The 17,219-nt window shown below is 39.2% G+C and overlaps 2 protein-coding genes across 2 annotated transcripts; one reads left to right on the forward strand and one right to left on the reverse strand.

Moving 5' to 3' along the window:
- Nucleotides 1-93: 93 nt before the first annotated feature.
- gpalpp1 (GPALPP motifs containing 1) lies at nucleotides 94-2,681 on the reverse strand. The gene is made up of 7 exons (XM_057841440.1): nucleotides 2,446-2,681; nucleotides 2,224-2,347; nucleotides 2,053-2,142; nucleotides 1,675-1,927; nucleotides 1,155-1,319; nucleotides 934-1,035; nucleotides 94-847 (listed from the first exon to the last, which is right to left on the reverse strand). The coding sequence occupies exons 1-7, from the start codon at nucleotides 2,522-2,524 to the stop codon at nucleotides 629-631; spliced, it is 1,032 nt and encodes a 343-aa protein (XP_057697423.1). The 5' UTR covers nucleotides 2,525-2,681; the 3' UTR covers nucleotides 94-628.
- A 4,443-nt stretch (nucleotides 2,682-7,124) lies between these two features.
- On the forward strand, nucleotides 7,125-16,401 carry LOC130920334 (cytochrome P450 27C1). Its single transcript, XM_057843464.1, has 9 exons — nucleotides 7,125-7,581; nucleotides 8,998-9,188; nucleotides 9,377-9,576; nucleotides 9,674-9,883; nucleotides 12,498-12,661; nucleotides 14,485-14,651; nucleotides 14,937-15,015; nucleotides 15,201-15,404; nucleotides 15,537-16,401. The coding sequence occupies exons 1-9, from the start codon at nucleotides 7,285-7,287 to the stop codon at nucleotides 15,654-15,656; spliced, it is 1,632 nt and encodes a 543-aa protein (XP_057699447.1). The 5' UTR covers nucleotides 7,125-7,284; the 3' UTR covers nucleotides 15,657-16,401.
- The last annotated feature ends 818 nt before the right edge of the window (nucleotides 16,402-17,219 follow it).

Consider the following 17,219-nt stretch of genomic DNA (forward strand, 5'->3'; position numbering starts at 1 on the left):
TAACCTATCGTATTTAGAGAACAAACAATTTAAAATTGTGTACTACCTCTCAACTTATGTTCCTTTTTGTTTTTGAGACATGGTGTTTTTTGTAGTAGTTTCCCACTTTTATATTGCTCAATTGTAGTTGTAGTTATTTGGTGTGCTACATTCCATGACCGCTTTCCCACTCCCTAGCCCTTCAATAAATTCATCTTAGCACACTTCAGTAATCTCTTTGATACAACTGTACAGACCACGAAAACAAAACAAAAAAAAACCAAAACAATAATACAAAAGATGTTTAGAATTTGTTTACCATTAATATTTTACAATACAAAGGAAAAATGTTTACAATCTACTTTTAATGACACCAGGGCGATTATAAACTACATTTACAAGTGTTTCCACCAATTTTAAAAATACATTTAAAGGGTTTCCACTTTCCACCTTCGTACTATCAGAATAGGATGTTATATTTAGACTTATTATTTTAGATAAACCAACTACAGTCCACTAATAGTAATATATCCTGGAAAACAATGGAAACTCCACCTACTCTTGGCCATTATCTTTCAAATAATATGAACAATTAGCCATTTACATTTATTGTTTTCTAAACAACATGTAACTTACTGTAATGCTCTCATTACAAAAACATCCTATCGTTGCTGTGGGAAAAGCGTGTGTTCAGTTCCTGAGACTTCTTCAGCAGACGCTGCTTCTGCACATCGTCGAAGTGATTGACCTTCAGGTCAGTTTCCCGGTCAAAGGCTCTTCTTTCCACCGGCTTGTTTCCAACGTCCTTCGCCTTTTCCTTTATGTTCTTTGTATGCAAACTCATCAGAGATTCCGAGCGTTTCGTTTTCTTGAATGAAAAAGGGAGAATTAAATATCTAGCAAGAATGATAAAGCTGTAGCTTGTTTAGTTGAATACGATATAGTTAAACTTACATTGTACTTGGACACCTTTTCTGCCATTTCCAAATCCTTCTGCGAGATTTGTTGGACAGAATCTTTTATAGGCTCGCCCTTTTTCTTCTTCTCAAGACGCTCCTATCGATTAATAAAAAAACAAAAAAAACAAAACAAGTGTTAGTGTGAATTTAAAAATTATCTTATAAATTCACACACAATACCAATAAGCGAAAATGTCAATTGATGACTTTTCCTACCCTGGCCTTGCGCTCTGTGTCTGCAGGTGTATCTGTCCAAACAGAACGGTCACCCTTCTCCGGACCAGACCTTTTCTTGAAAGTGCGAGCCCCTAAGCCAATGTGTTGTAGTTCTGGTGGAAGCTCTGTCATCCAGGTCTCTCGACATGGCACCTCAGGAGCCTCCTAAAAAAGCAAAACATTTGCACTGATGCAGGGGAGTACAGTTGTACTGCACCTGGTGTATTTTACATCTAAAGTGTCACAAGTTACAACCTATTTCGATGTTTTTCTTGTAGTAAACTTTTGGAACGGGTTGTAATTGAATTTGTTTGAGCAGTACCGAAAACATTCAATGTAAGCACATGTATAGTTTTCAACGGTTGAATGTTGTTGCCATTGGAGAACAAAACACTCTGGATTTTGCCACCCGGAAGTACGCGCACCATCATGATGAAATGTCCAATTGGCTCTTAATTTATCCCCAAATTAAAAAAGAATGCAGAAGAGCTACCCTCATAGGAAAAGCTTGATTACTCACAACTTTAGTCAGTTTGTCTTTCATCATCTGTGCTCTGCGTTCAATGTCAAAAGCCACTGTATTTGGAGCTGGACAACTGGATGGCATGGGTCCGATAATATCTTCATCCTCTCCCTCACTACTGTAGGAGTCAGCCTGGTATCCTGGGGGTAAGGCAGGTCCCGGGACACCCTCTTCATCACCATCATCATTATTTGTATCATCCATTGCACGGCGAAACCCGGGGGGCAAAGCTGGTCCCAGCACAGGTGGCCTGATGGATAAATTACAAACATCTTAACCCTACTTCAATTAATCTAACATTTTATGACGTTTGTGCTCAAGGTTATTTAGTGTAGTGGTTTCCTTTTCATGCATTTAAGGCATTTATTCGCTCACCTCTCTGGTGAACTCTGTTTTTTGCTAAAACCTGGTGGTAATGCTGGTCCAAAGAACCCGTCATCGTCTTCATCGTTTGTGTTTATCAACCTGTTTTATTGGCAGATGTTACGGCTGCGTTCATCTTCACATAATATTTATGTATACAATAATGCTGTCTGATTAACATACTCTGCATGGTGGTTGTCAGACGTATGCTTTTTCTTGACTCTTTTGACGACTACTTCATCACTTTCATCCGACGAACTCGACGGTTCCTCTCGTTTGTAACCGGGAGGCAATGCGGGACCGGCAACTAAAAGAGTTTTAAAACAAAACTATGATGAAACCAACACTAACATTGTGATCTAGTATTGGAACGTTACTGTATTTTAAAATCTGAATTACACTTACATTCACGTTCATCATCAGAATCGGCTGCTTGTTTAAAGCTTGGCGGCAAAGCAGGTCCTATGGGATTTTGAGACGCCATGTTGGTACCAGTGGACACAAACCACGCTACTAATCCGTTTCTGCAGTGGATTAAAGTTATATATTACATTTACATTACGCTACATGTCAGCAACAACTACATTACGCTCCACACATGGGTCGACATTTTGAACATAACTGCGCATGCTCTATTACAGAGCTTCACCAGACAGGAAACTGTCTACAAAAATAAAAGTAGAGTAAACTGTATTCCTCCTTGTGATTGTTACGTTGCACTATTATTACTTGCGCGTAGTCCGGTCAGTTGTATCGGCCTAAGGCACTGCAACGTGAAGTCTGCAAGACATGATAGATGTCGTGCAACAGAGATCACTACATTGTTTATGTCTCAGGACACCCAGGAGAGGGCGTACTTCACCAAGAGACGGTTGTTTAATTGCGCAGGGCTCCATCACTACACCTAGACCAGTGGTTCTTAACCTTGCTAAGGGTACCGAACCCCATAAGTTTCACATGTGGATTCACCGAACCCTTCGGAAATAGATAATAAAGCTTTATTTTTTATTTTTTATTTTATTTTATTGTATTTTATTTTTTTATTTAAAAACCAGTATACCAACCATATGGCCAACAATAATTTAGCAAATTCCAGTTCAAAATTCTTCTCATTTTGACAGCATGTTTTATAAACAGGTCAAAATTTTTGACCACGCTGCCCATTGGTCTGTTGTATTTTCTCATACCAAGTGAGAGTCAATCTCCCACTGAGCAAAGCAGTTCCTCCTCCCATCACATCCGAGGAGTAGCAGTTACAAGAAATTGATTAAAAGCCTGTAAATTGGGAGCAAACCAGTACAAAACCTGGTCTAAGAAGCCACTTTGCCGAGATTTAGTCAGCGTACGAAAATAGGGCTCTGTGTTTCTTCACCTTTCGTCGAACCTCTTCAGTAGGCTTGCCGCCTTTCAAAAGTAGAAATAAGGGACGCCCCTCTCAGGGGAAATAAAAAAAGGGACATCCCTAAAACTCCTAAAGTGCATAAAAATGTATCTATTTACATATATTCCGTATTGGTGCAATACGGAATGCACATATTAATTCCCAATTCGGAACGATTCCTTATTATAGGGATGGGTGGCAAGCCTACCCTTAAGACTTACTCACCAAACCCCTGGGGTTCGATCGAACTCAGGTTAAGAACTACTGACCTAGACCCTGCAACTGGCTGACAAGGAGTTCAGTGTGTACCGCGCCTCCTGTCCATAGTTAGCTGGGACAGGCTCGAGCACCCCTGCGATGCTTGTGAGAATAAGCGGAATGGAAAATGAATGATTAGTTTAAATGACCTTAATGTGAAATACGGTTGCATAAAGATTTTACGTAAGCAAATCGCACCTTCTGACAAATTTAGGACAATAGAGAAAATGATGCTTAATCCCACAAAATGAAACCGTTTACAAAGGTGTGTGGAGTTATTGAAATAAAAACCAAACACAACAAATGGACACAGCCAACCAAAATCTTCCAAATGACCCTAAGATCGTGTAATTGTTTTTGTTTTTTTTAATCTGTCTGTCCGTTTCAGCTGTTTAGACACGGAGAATGGCAATCTATATGGTCTCAACAATTTTGATGTGCCACATGGGAGTTTGATTGACTCCTCTTGTGGTTGTTCAATATGTTATATTTATTAGGAGAAAGCAGCGGACAGCGGGTGGAGGTGAGCGTGGGGGGTGGTTCCCTGAAGGCACCTATGCTACCTATTAACATAGTCTTATCGTATTCTAATTACATTTACCCGTGGACACCGTGGGGGGCCTGGTAACAGAGGAGAAAGATGAGGGGAGGTAAGTTGATAGGAAACGTGATTAGGCAGGGTGTATAAATAATGACGATTGTATCTGCCTTTGATTTCAAGTATATTTTTTAATTAAATCAATTAATAGATTACACTGATAAGAAACCTTGCTGGATTGGTTGTGTTTTGGTACTGGATTTTCCGGTACAGAATCCAGCATATACTGGATTTCTTAACAGTGTTGTGAGGACCTTAAAGTTTTTAAATTGATCTTAAATAGTAATTTCCTCTCACTTCAAAATGATGTGACACTCTATAGTAAAGACAATGTAGATATTCTATTGGTATAATTCTGGTTATTTCAATACTGTTTTGGCACAATACTGTTCTCTGGTTACCAACCAATGATTAAGTTATACCAAGTGTGACAATCAACCCAGCTCTGCCTTACTTTATTCAGGCCACATTGGTTCCCGACCATCAGCTTTGCGCAGCTTTAAAATTAAATGCAAACTGCCCGATTGTAATCCAGTTTTAATTTTATACAGTAGACAACTAACACAAACATAAAGTGAAGGTTTTAAGAAAAAAACACATATGTAGTTGTTTGTATACGTGGGTGACTTTGACAGCACACATTTTCAATAAAAGTGCTCAAAAACTTATAAATCGGAGCAGAAAAAATATTTTTCAAGCAAGTTGGTGGCTTTTGAACTTGGTTCATCAATATTTGAGCTGTGTTTTTCCTTTTTAAAGATACTGCTTACATCACTCAGTCTTTACAATTTGGTCTCTGACTGTCAGTCAGGGACCAAATTGTGGACCCTTTGCAATCCTAATATCAGTGCGCCTTACACAAGATTTGTCAAAGTCATAAAAAACATTCAAACCTCTAGCCAATCCAAATTGCACTTGGAAAATATTGTTTAACTGTTCATGATAAGAAGAAGACTTGCCCATCGTCATCAATAACAAGAGCCATGGTTGCACGAGAATTGTTGCGTTAGTTCCGTGCTCATTGCGAACAAACTGCTCCAGAGCGCAACTGGAAGTGAGCTGAGAACATGAGAACACCTCCTCTAGGTGATCTTGGCTCACTTTTTTGGTTCCGTATCCAAGTGCAATTGATGTGTTTAAATCCAGTAGTCTCCACTCTTTTGGAGGAAATCCTCCAAACTGAACAGTTGTGAGTTTCTGTCTGTCTGTGTCTGTGTCTCTGTCCCTCTCTCTCAGTCTGATTTCAACCAGCATGACGTCTAGCCAGGTCATTCAATCTGGGTTTAGACAGAAGGATATGATTGAAAGTTCATTTGTGTGGCTGACTTTTGTAAAAAAACGCCTATTGTTAGGATTAGTCATACAACACTTGTTGCTGCTGCGTAGTTCCAATACAGCAAATAATTTATTTTCCACTTCCTGAGTAGCAACAGAGGACACAACCCCTTCATGATCTCTTTGAGCTGCTGCCATCAGGCAAATATTACAGAAGCATCAAAGGCAGCACCACCAGAATATTCAACAGGTTTCTCTCCAAATCTGTTTTGTTGCTGAACCACACCATTGCAATTTAGCCAAATTTCAACATGACTGCACCTTATGTATTTACTTGACACATGTTATTTATTTATTTATTTATTTATTTGTTGTCATTATTATTATTTTTTAGTTATCATACTGGCAGAAGGTGGGGTTAACTGGTAAAACAATAGTCATATGATTGTAAGAAAAACACGTCGTATCATGAAGACTTTAAGGCTTTACCAATTAAATGTTAGATTGTGCCTTTTGAAGGACAGCTTTACCCTTGAGAGTGCCCGCCTGCCCTCCCTCGCTTCAGGATGTAGACAGCTGTGTAACTTGACTAATGAATTTTAGCACTTTTGTACAATAATAAAGCAAAAGCTATATATCAACATCTCCGGAGCATATGTTGGAATGCAATTTCTTGACTCTGTGAATCTGTGCTCTCTATGAATCCTTTTTGTGGTGTCCTGTCTTATGCCCTGATGCTTTAGGCCACTCAAAGAAGTTGGTGAAGTACAGTATATTTGATTTCACATCTGTGCTAAGGTCACGGATGGCGTAGTGGTAGGCCTACATTCGATTGACTTCGCCGCATGCACCGTGGGAGCAAATCCCGTTCATGTTCCCTCTCATCTACATGTCCCCTATGACTGACTGGTGACCAGTTAAGGGTTAAGTCTGCCTTTCGACTGGACTCAGCTGGGATAGGCTTTAGCACCCTGTAATCCGGACAAGGATAAACAGTGTTGAAAATGTATGTCTCTACAGAGGATGGATTACTCAAAGTACACAGCATAACCCTCAAAATGACCCCTTTTATTACTTTTATACTTCTTCACCAGTGTGTTTGTTTAAAGCTTTTGTTTGATCATAATGAAATTAAATAATGTAACCATTAGGTTTACACCCTAAAAACAGTACATTGATTAGCTCAAAAAAGGACTTCTCAAGGGTATCAAAACCAAAGTGTAATTACTTGTTTGTATCATTGTAAGAAGTTTTTACTAAAAAAATATGACTGTCTAACCTGCAGTACTTGGATTAAATTCCTATTCAGCTGCCATGTGAATGGGCTTGTAATTTATTCATGAATTGTTTTATGAAAGCCGACATGTTTAATGCATGGCTTTGTCCACATTTATACACATTCAGTATATGCTTGAGGGTTGCGGGCGTACACATGACGATTGATCGGTGTGACGTAACAGCTTTGGCCGTGTTGTAATAGTACCCCTCCTTTTCCCAAAGAAAGGATGAACCCAGCAGTGTTTTAGGGGGGTGTAAGGATACGCCCACATCCGTATACAGAGGTCTCCCGAAGCAAACATCCAATCCTCTTCTTTCATTGAAGTTGTACAAGGCGCCGTTTAAAGGCGCTCCACAACACAAGCCCACCAACTTTACATGACTGTACTCCACAGGACGAGCGCGTGCCACATGTGAACTTCGCCGTAGTTGCCTTTTTGCAAGGGACGCAAGAATGGCCGTGCTCAATCATTTTACCGTTGCTTGCTGTAAGTCTTTGCACGGCGATCTTCTGAATAAGCATCTGGTGGTCACGTTGCGCGCTTTGCACAAGTCGGCGTCCGGCGAAACTTTGGGGATCCCCGTGTCAACCGGAGAGGACAGCGTGTCCTCAGGTCTCATCAGAGCGCCTCAGCTCACTGACAAAAAAGTAAGAGTCAAGAGTTTGAAAGAGATGCCTGGACCCAGCACCACGTCCAACCTCGTCGAGTTCTTCTGGAGAGATGGTTTTAGTAGAATTCATCAAATTCAGGTAAATGCGCCAATGAGCCACTACCTTTGAAATGCGTCTTTTAGGTGCCTCTTGCTTAAGAGCATCCGAAATTTACAGTCCACTGTTGGTTTGTGCAGAAGACAAAATGACAGGACTGCTTCCATTCTATTTGTCTATCCAGACTGTTTTTAGTAATTGCAATCTGATCAGGACCGATTCTAACGTGCTACTGTATGTATTTGATATGCAATTTTACTTATGAGACTTTTTAATTACCGTACATATATTACAAGGCCGTAGGTTTGGTCTCAACTTTTGTAGGGACAATATTACAGCATAACCTGCATGTACGCTTTTTGCTTGGGACGGCACATTAATAAGACCAAACAGATTGGGTGAACGGGGTCAGGGCAACATTTCTTACAAATATGAACCTAATTAATTGATAGGCAACATGATCAATGCAAATAAATCTGCATTGACTTACCTTTCATATGTATTGGTTCAGGTGATGCTGCTTTATTCAAAACATTGTTTCAAAAACTACTAAAGAAACATTATGAAAACTTCTAGAATAAATGTCTTGATTTAATTAGCAAATTTAAATTGCAATATTTGAACGTTAATTATATTAACCTAAACAATAAATACAAACTTGTTAATAATCTCTTAACTATCCAGGAATGCAAAAAAAAAAAACATTTGTCCTAAGACCACTTAACATTGTCTGTCTAAATAAATAAATATAACAGAAAAAACTTCTTAGTCGGGGTATAACAAAAATAAATATAAATGGAGCCTTCTTTAAGGTAAAACACTACTTCTTTTGTCCACAAGCACAACCAAACTCAACAAAAAATTAAAAACATTTTACTTTGATTATGATTAATGTATGATTATCTGAAAAAATCTCTGAATAGGCTGCAAATAAAAATATTTTTAAATAAATCATAAATTAATTAATACTGAAGACAAGTCCTCACCCAATCAAATGGGCGTTTGAGGGGGGGAAATGGACCGGCACATTCAGCAAGTGAAAAGGGGTAAATATAGGTCTGTACATGCATAGAACATAAAATAATTCACTTAATAATTGTAGTTTGAATTCTATCCCTACAACATATGGGAAGATCATCTAAATTACCTATTTTACTAAACTCATTATGTAATGCAAATAGGTTGCTTAAAAGTCGATGGGGACAATTTCAGCATCCTCAAACAAAATTTTGTTCCTGAAACATTTCGAACATTTGAATGAAAACCATTAATTTAATTGATTTTTTTCATTTTGATAGACTTTGATTCGATTGTTCTTCATCAACTGATATAACGATCCAATTGTTATTGTGTCATTTCACTCTAATGTAGATACTCTACCTAGAAACACACTTAAAATAAAGAATACCAAACAACGTTGCAGTGTCAGTGGTATGTGAATGCTTGATAATGTTTCAGATGGAGCAGAGCAAAAAGTATGGGAAAATCTTCAAATCCCGTTTTGGGCCTCAACTGGTGGTCTCCATTGCTTGTCGCGATCTGGTGGCGGAGGTGCTGAGGGCAGAAGGTGTGGCTCCACAGAGAGCCAACATGGAGTCATGGAAAGAGTACAGAGACATGAGAGGACGTTCAACAGGCCTCATCTCTGCGTGAGTAGTTTTTCACTTAATTACGTTGATGGCAGAGGTAATTCGCACATTCTACTGGGTCCATCGGAAAAATTATGAAATTTGGGGTCAAATTTTTCTGCTTGATATGACAATGCATCTGAACAATTTTTCATCACTATCTGCACTTTCCCCATTTACACAAAGCATGAAATTGCTATTTTCAATAGGGAGGGAGAGGATTGGCTGAAAATGCGAAGTGTTCTAAGGCAGCTCATCATGCGCCCCCGCGATGTAGCAGTCTTCTCCGATGATATTAACAAGGTGGTAGACGACCTGATAAAGAGAGTTTGCATTGTACGCAGCCAGGGGGTGGACGGAGCAACTGTGGTTAATGTGAATGACCTCTTTTTCAAATATGCCATGGAAGGTGAGTACAAGAGAATACAGATTTTTTTTCTTAAGAGAAACAACCAAACAGGCTAGTTATGGTGCAGCCTGAAATGTTTGTTTGTTCGTATTTACAGGTATAGCAGCCATTTTGTATGAGAATCGTTTAGGTTGTCTGGAAAATGAGATTCCCCAGGAAACACAAAACTACATCAGTGCACTGCACCTCATGTTCAGTTCCTTCAAGACCACCATGTACGCTGGGGCCATCCCCAAGTGGCTGAGGCCTATCATCCCTAAACCTTGGGAGGAGTTCTGCTTCTCCTGGGATGGCCTCTTCAAATTCAGTAAGTCGACGAAGTCTTATAACACTTGAGGCACCTGCCTTTATTGTACATGTTGCTGCATAAACTGTACACACACTACTAGTAGTTTAGTACAGTGTGGAAAAACGAACGCACAAAGGACTGCAGTAGGTTTTTTTCCCAACCAATCAAGAGGCCACCTTTTCACTAATCCGGTACCTTACAAGTGTAATCAGTTGATTGCAGTCAGATGCTGCTTGTTTCAGCAGAAACCTCATTGGTTAATGAGGCTATACTGGATTTTTAGAGTTAATTAAAAATACTTTTCTACCCCATGCATGCTCCACCAATGCCCTGATAAGTACAGAGAGCCCTTAGATTTTAACCGAGAAGACCCCAAAAAGCCCTTTTCTTATCTTCAATAGAGAGACTTTGGGTATAACACTCTGGGCAAACATCGCCTGTGCACGTCCACGCGCCTCCCCGTGTCAGCGGTGCTGTTTTACAGAGCCTCTGTCTAGTCTCAGCTTGGCAAAAAAACGTTGCTAACCCACATTTCTAACCCGCTTAAGACTTGCTACTAACTGTTTTTACATTTCAGGTGATGGGCCAAACATTTTGTTGCTTTATATTTGTGCTCATCCAAGCATGCGCAGCATGCACGAGCTGCAGTTATGCTTTAGGCCGGAAGTGGCAGTCGCAAGTAAAAAACTGGCAAACCCCATATAATCCCATGAAATTGTCTGTGCTGGATTGGTTGGAACAAAAACCTGCATCCACAGCAGCCCTTTTGGACCGGTTTGCCCATTCATGATTTGTATAATCAGCAAACATATAATTTAAGAGTAATAATAATATAGTATGCCTCAACTTCATGTTCCTTGATTAAATTTGCCCTAAAAAGTGTCTTTTGGGAATAATGAAATTCTGAATGCATTAAAATGAATTCATCAATGGTCAATGAAACACTTTTCCTTGGACTCTGATTTTAAAATGAGTGACTAGTGAATTTATTTTGCATGAATTAAGATATAGTGTGTTGATTTGACATGTTTCACAGTTGTAATGCCTCACGTGGTCCATGACAAAAATGAGCTGGACAGGTCCATTAATTAGAGAACTTGTGTCCAGATATTGATGTGTGAAAGCACAATTGTAGTGAATTTCAACATTGAGTCAAATGTTAATAGAAACAGAAAACAATGATTTATAACTCCTTTTCGACGGATATTCAAATGAATAACTCACTATTATCTTGTAACTCATTCCCAAAAACAAAGGCAGGGGCAACAGACTGGAAAGGTTGAGGAACGCACAAAAAACATGTTTGGAGCATCCCATGAGTGAACAGGTAAACTGGAAAAAATGTTATGAATGAGTCTCGAGTCTCAAAGGACAATCTCAGATAGGCTTGGTTTTTCATAAGCAAAAGTCAAGGTTGAGTCAAGGTTCACTACTTTGTGAATAACTGCGTGAGCAAATAGTCCAACAGTTTGAGAATGTTTTCTCAACATACAGAAGCAATTGAGATATTTCATCATCTACAGCAGGGGTGCCCAATCCCGGTCCTTGAGAGCCCCTATCCAGCTTGTTTTCCGTGTCTCCCTCCTTTAACACACCTGTATCAAATGATCAGCTCATCAGCAAGCTCTGCAGCAGCGTGATAACGATCCTAATTAGTTGATTCAGGTGTGTTACAGGAGGGATACATTGAAAACAAGCTGGATAGGGGCTCTCGAGGATCGGGACTGGGCACCCCTGATCTACGGTATGATCCAGGATATCATCGAAAGCAGTGCCAATTAGATGAGTCCAATCAATTAAAATTGGGAGGGGCTGGCATTGAATGATCATGTTTCAGTTCCAGTGACGGTGATAGACGTTCACCCCATTTGAACTGTGAGGGCTGACAGGGATCCTTTACTGCCAGGAAGTATGTTTTGAAGAAACATATGTGACATCATTGCGAAGTATTTATTAGGGATGTCCCTATGTATTTCATTGAGACAAAGCCAAGCCAAGTTCTTACGTGTTACAACAGCATAGCTTTGTATTTAACGAGTGCGAGCACTAGACTGGTTTCACAGCAATCCAGACCTGTCTCTCCTTTAAAATGTGTGGCACATTATGAAGCAGTGAAGATGCAGACATGAACAACTGATAGACATAAAAAATATTAGTTAAGAATTCCACCTAAAAAATTAACATTCAAAAATTAGTGTCCTCATTTCCTAAACGTTTAAGAAGTGTTGTGAGATGAAAAGGTGATTTGTTACATGGTAAACATGACCAGGTCCCATCTTTTTTTGTAACATGTTGCAACATGAGTGAATAATTTGCAAAAACCAGTGAAGTTTACCAGTTTAAACAACAACTAACTTTTTTAAATAAGTATATTAAAAGGATTGAAAATGATTCACAAATCATTGTACTGTATTCATTATTATTATTTTGTTTATGTGTTACACAACTTATTTTTAGAATTGGGGTTTATCAAATTCCTTACAGAATAATATTGTGGGAGTTTGGGTTCTTTTTGTTACATAACCAGATCTCCCCACTGTTACTTTTCTTCCTTCGACCACCCTCCCTCTACTTCCTGTCTCTTGTTGCTCTCTGTATTCATTCCACCTTCTCTGTGTGTCTCTGCTCCCAGGCGTTATTCACATTGATAAGAGGCTCAGTGAGATCAAGGCCCAGCTTGAGCAGGGAGAGGAGGTGAAGGGGGGACTGCTCACACACATGCTCGTCACCAAGGAGATGAGTATGGAGGAAATCTACGCCAATGCAACAGAGATGTTACTTGCTGGGGTCGACACGGTGCGTGAGGGGCTCTCTGTGAAGTCGAGGAATGTAATTGTGCACTCAGTGTGTGTTTTAGCAGCAGATGAAGGATTCACACGTGTGTGTGTGTGTTTGTGTGCGTGAGAAAGTCTGAGTCAGTGTTAAGTTTCAAGGGTGGCATTTCTGGCACCGCATCCATGCTTGTGTAGCGGTGCCAACTTAAGCCAGAGCAGTCAATGGTGGTGGTGGGGTTCCACAAAACCGCCTTGCCTTTTTTCATCACAGATATCTGTGTTTAGACAATGTTTTCACATCAGACCATAATTAGATAACACTTGCAGTCATATAATTTACAATCATGTTACATAACTTATATAATAACATATTTTTGATCTACTAGATAAAATGACTTATTGCTAGAAAAACAGGGCTGAAGCAAAGCAATGACGTATGACAAATTTTCAGTCTCTCCGAGTCAAGTAAAGACATTTTTTTAAGAGTTACTGATTATTTGCAAACCACCACATTTGTCTCACGAATGATTATTTGGGGGAAATGAATTTGAATAATTTATTTTCAAGAGTCTCATCCATGCCTGCAGTAAGAATAGGAATGTTTGCATCTGCACGGCTCCTGCCTAATTTGTTTGGGGTACTGTCGGATTTTTCAGAAATATGGGCCCATAGTGTTTTGTGCTCATCTGGGGGCCGCCAGATGAAAGAGTGTGTGTTTTTGTTGAACTTGTTGCAACGGCCAAGTGCTGGTAGGGGGTGGACTTAGCTGTGCTGTGCCTTTACTTAGCAAACACAGGAGCTGTCAAGACATGTTAGCCACAGCTAGAATTATGGCACAAACTGGGCAGAGGTGAGTTGGGTTAGTGGGAATGGGGTGGGACAGATTTAAGACCCATTTTTTTCATAGTGGGGCAGTAAAGATGACTTGGGTGTATGATGGAGGCAGGAAAATAAGAATTTGTGGTAGAAGAAGCAGAGAAAGGCCTTTTCGAGCTTCATATGGAGGGGGCTTTTGTCATATGATTCCCCTTGGCCTTTGTCGGAGGTGTTGCCGGCATCTCTGCCAGCTGGCCATGATTAGGAGCAAGGGTGCGAAAGGGAGGGGTTAGAGAGGGGTGTAGAGGACATATTGGAAGGGCACTGCTGAAGGCTGGTTGCTGGAAGCTGCCTAAATGAAAACAATGGCCTGGATAAAGGGGTGTTTGTCCATTATCAGAAAGTGATCCCTTACTGATCTCTAAGGTCTATTCATAGTGACTAATCCACCTGTGTCATGAAATACATGGGTGGGAAAGTCACAAGAAGTCTGTTTGAAAAGACAGGAAGAGGAAGTGAGATTACAAACCAACGCAAACTGTTACGTATGGGAAGATGACACCTTATGAAAGTAAACTTACTTGTCTTTGGGAAAACTGACCATTGTGAACAATGATGCAATGCTGCATACAGTAAATGACATTGGGTGGTTATAACAGAGGAAATATTTAGTTTATGTGGGTGAGTATCTCTGTTTTTATATCAAATCATGACCATTATTTCCAGCAATGGAACAAAAACAGTGACTAGATATAGCATTCTTTTAAAGAATATAAATGCTGAATAATGACAAGAGGGCTAAAGGCAGCTGGTATCTGCTCAGCACGTGGAAAAAAGACACCATCCCACCCCTTGTTCAAAAGCCCCTCACTGTTTCTGAACACTTACGCAACATGATACAAACTCTTATATCAGCTTGCACTTCAGTCCCTGCTTGCAAACTGTCTCACAAATTTCATTGACTGCTTAAACAGTCCACCCGTCGCCCCAAAATCCAAATACAATATGGTATTACTATGTGTTTTCCAGACATCCTTCACCCTGTCTTGGGCCAGCTACCTGTTAGCACGGCACCCTCAAATCCAAGAGCAAATCTATACAGAGGTGGTAAGGACTTTGGGACCCCGAACTGTTGCCGTGGCCGAAGACATACCTCGCCTGCCTCTAATCAGAGGGCTGGTCAAAGAGACTCTCAGGTGCACATTGCATGCTACAGATTCAATTCAATTTTATTTATACAATGCCAAATATCAAGAGAATTAGTCTCTGGGCACTTTAAACCTGGAACAGCTCTAAAACTACACTGCTCACATATTACAGCAGTGACAGGCAGATAACAACTGTTTCAATTTTGCAATCACAATTTACTCATGGGTAATTACATGGTTTTATTAGTATTAGCATAATCATGTCCCATTGTGAAAAGGTTCATTTATAGTGGTGGTGAATAACAGTCTTTGTGTACTCCTCCCTGAGACCAGGCTTTTTCCAGTTCTCCCAGGCAATGGACGGATTACCCAGGATGACTTGGTGGTGGGCGGATATTACATCCCCAAAGGGGTACGACTAGTGTGGACATTATACATGTGTATCTTGTAGCGTGAGCATGTGCTACAGGAAATGTTTTTTTTCTCCCCTTTTTATTCTGCAGCCAGTTGTAATATGATCCTGCATTACTCATGCATCTTTGTCGTACCAATGCAATCGAGTTGTCCTTAGTTGCTTTCTTTTCCCCACTCTGCTAGACTCAGTTGGCTCTGTGCCACTATTCCACTTCTTTGGACGAGGATAACTTTCCTGATGCTTTAGACTTCAGACCAGATCGCTGGATAAGGAAAGATTCCTCAAGCCGTGTCGACAACTTTGGCTCCATTCCCTTTGGCTACGGTATCAGGAGCTGCATTGGCAAGAGAATAGCTGAGTTAGAAATGCATCTAGTTCTGACAAGGGTAAGAAATTAACCTGCTGTTGGTATCACAAATATCACTATATTACAGTCAAATAATTATACTACTCACTGTTCGTATAGAACATGCATTAATGCAAATGTGCATACAACTCACTCTTATCTTGTTACACAGCTCATCCAAAAGTTTCACATTGGCACGTCTCCTCTCACTGCTGATGTGAAGGCCAAAACCCATGGTCTTCTCTGTCCTGCAAACCCTATTCACCTGCAGTTCATTGACAGAGACAATTAGAAGAAAATTTCTTTCTGCAAGGTCTACTGTATTGTGTATTTTTCACATTTTTATTTTAGAAAGACTGCTTTCTGCACATAGTCTGATGTTTTTTTTTTTTTTTGTACTGAGGTTTTACTCGGGCAACAAATAAAGGACACACATGATACTGGACCAATAATAAGTCAAATACTGTATCTATGTTTATCATTTTCCAATTTAGATCAAACTAGCTGTAAGTTAACTCATTTTATATGTGCAAAATGATATGTTACCAATCCATAGTCACACTGTACCCTTGAAAATTAATGGTTTTGTATGCGATAATTTTAAGCACATTTTCAAATGTATTGTTTTCTCAGTGTTTGACAAATAGTCTCATGATGAATGGATTGTAGATGGTAAACAGTGAATGAGCTTTTTTTCCCCATAAGAAATGCATATGATTATTTTATTTTGCTGACTGTTGTGTGTGTTCTAAATTACGTACTATTTTTTATTTTTTTTTCTGCCAAGTATTACCGGTATACCTTTTATTTCATTCTTCATTCAGAAAAGATTTAATGCTGTAATGTACTGTATGTATGTATATGGAAAAAGTAATGGTAATCTAATTGATGATCGATAGAGGGAAAATATTTGTAACATTCTCAACTGTGAAACACATGAATTATAGGCAGTTTATGTTTTTGTATGCACTGTATTAGGACAAAACGGATGCTTAAAACTGATGTATTTTCAAGATAATGCATATATATCAAAGGAAGGGAATGACATTCTCACTGGTTTGCATTGAAGAAAATAAAACCATTTGATGTATTTGTAATTACGTGCTCGTATTTATATATATATGGCGGAAAACACTTAGGTGACTGGAAGTTCCGCCCTGAAACCCCCAATTTGGCCAACTTTCAAAATTGTCCGATATGCACGTGTTATACATCATTGGAAAGCTTAAAATCTCAATTTTCTAGGGGAAGAAAATTTTTGAACAGGAGGGTATTAAAAAACAAAAATCTAATTTTTTAAACAGCGAAACCCTAACTGGAGGTGAGAGCATGAAAGAGCATAATTAAAGACGCCATGATTTTAATGAGATATTATCACGTATTTACCTTGTTTCGATCCAAAAACTCCATGTAGCATGTATCACCGAGTGTCAAGACACAGATGTGACTGGCCACAGCCAGATTTTGGGAGGAGTTTATGGGTGAAACATGGTAATATAACAAGGGTTGCGATGTAGAAATCGCAGACTACAAGGAGTGGTCGAGATGTTCCTTTCATATATTTCCCCTTTTAAACGTTTTTTTTTTAATTTTATTTTTTTAAATAGTTTTTTTGTTTGGGTCGATTATTTATCATCTAAAATATTGGGGAAAATGCGACAGCAACAAAAAAAAAAAATACAATTAAGCGATAGTTATGAGGTAGATATTCGTGACCTATTTACAGACACTATTTTTTCATTGTGACGTAATTTTTTAAAAAAGTTTAAAATATGGAGTGAATAATTTTTAGTCTTTTTTTTAACTAAATGTTAGATGTCAATTAATTGTTCCAAGCTAAAAATGACAGACATTT

This window comes from Corythoichthys intestinalis, chromosome 1, assembly GCF_030265065.1.
Source record: "Corythoichthys intestinalis isolate RoL2023-P3 chromosome 1, ASM3026506v1, whole genome shotgun sequence".
Taxonomy (NCBI): Eukaryota; Metazoa; Chordata; class Actinopteri; order Syngnathiformes; family Syngnathidae; genus Corythoichthys; species Corythoichthys intestinalis.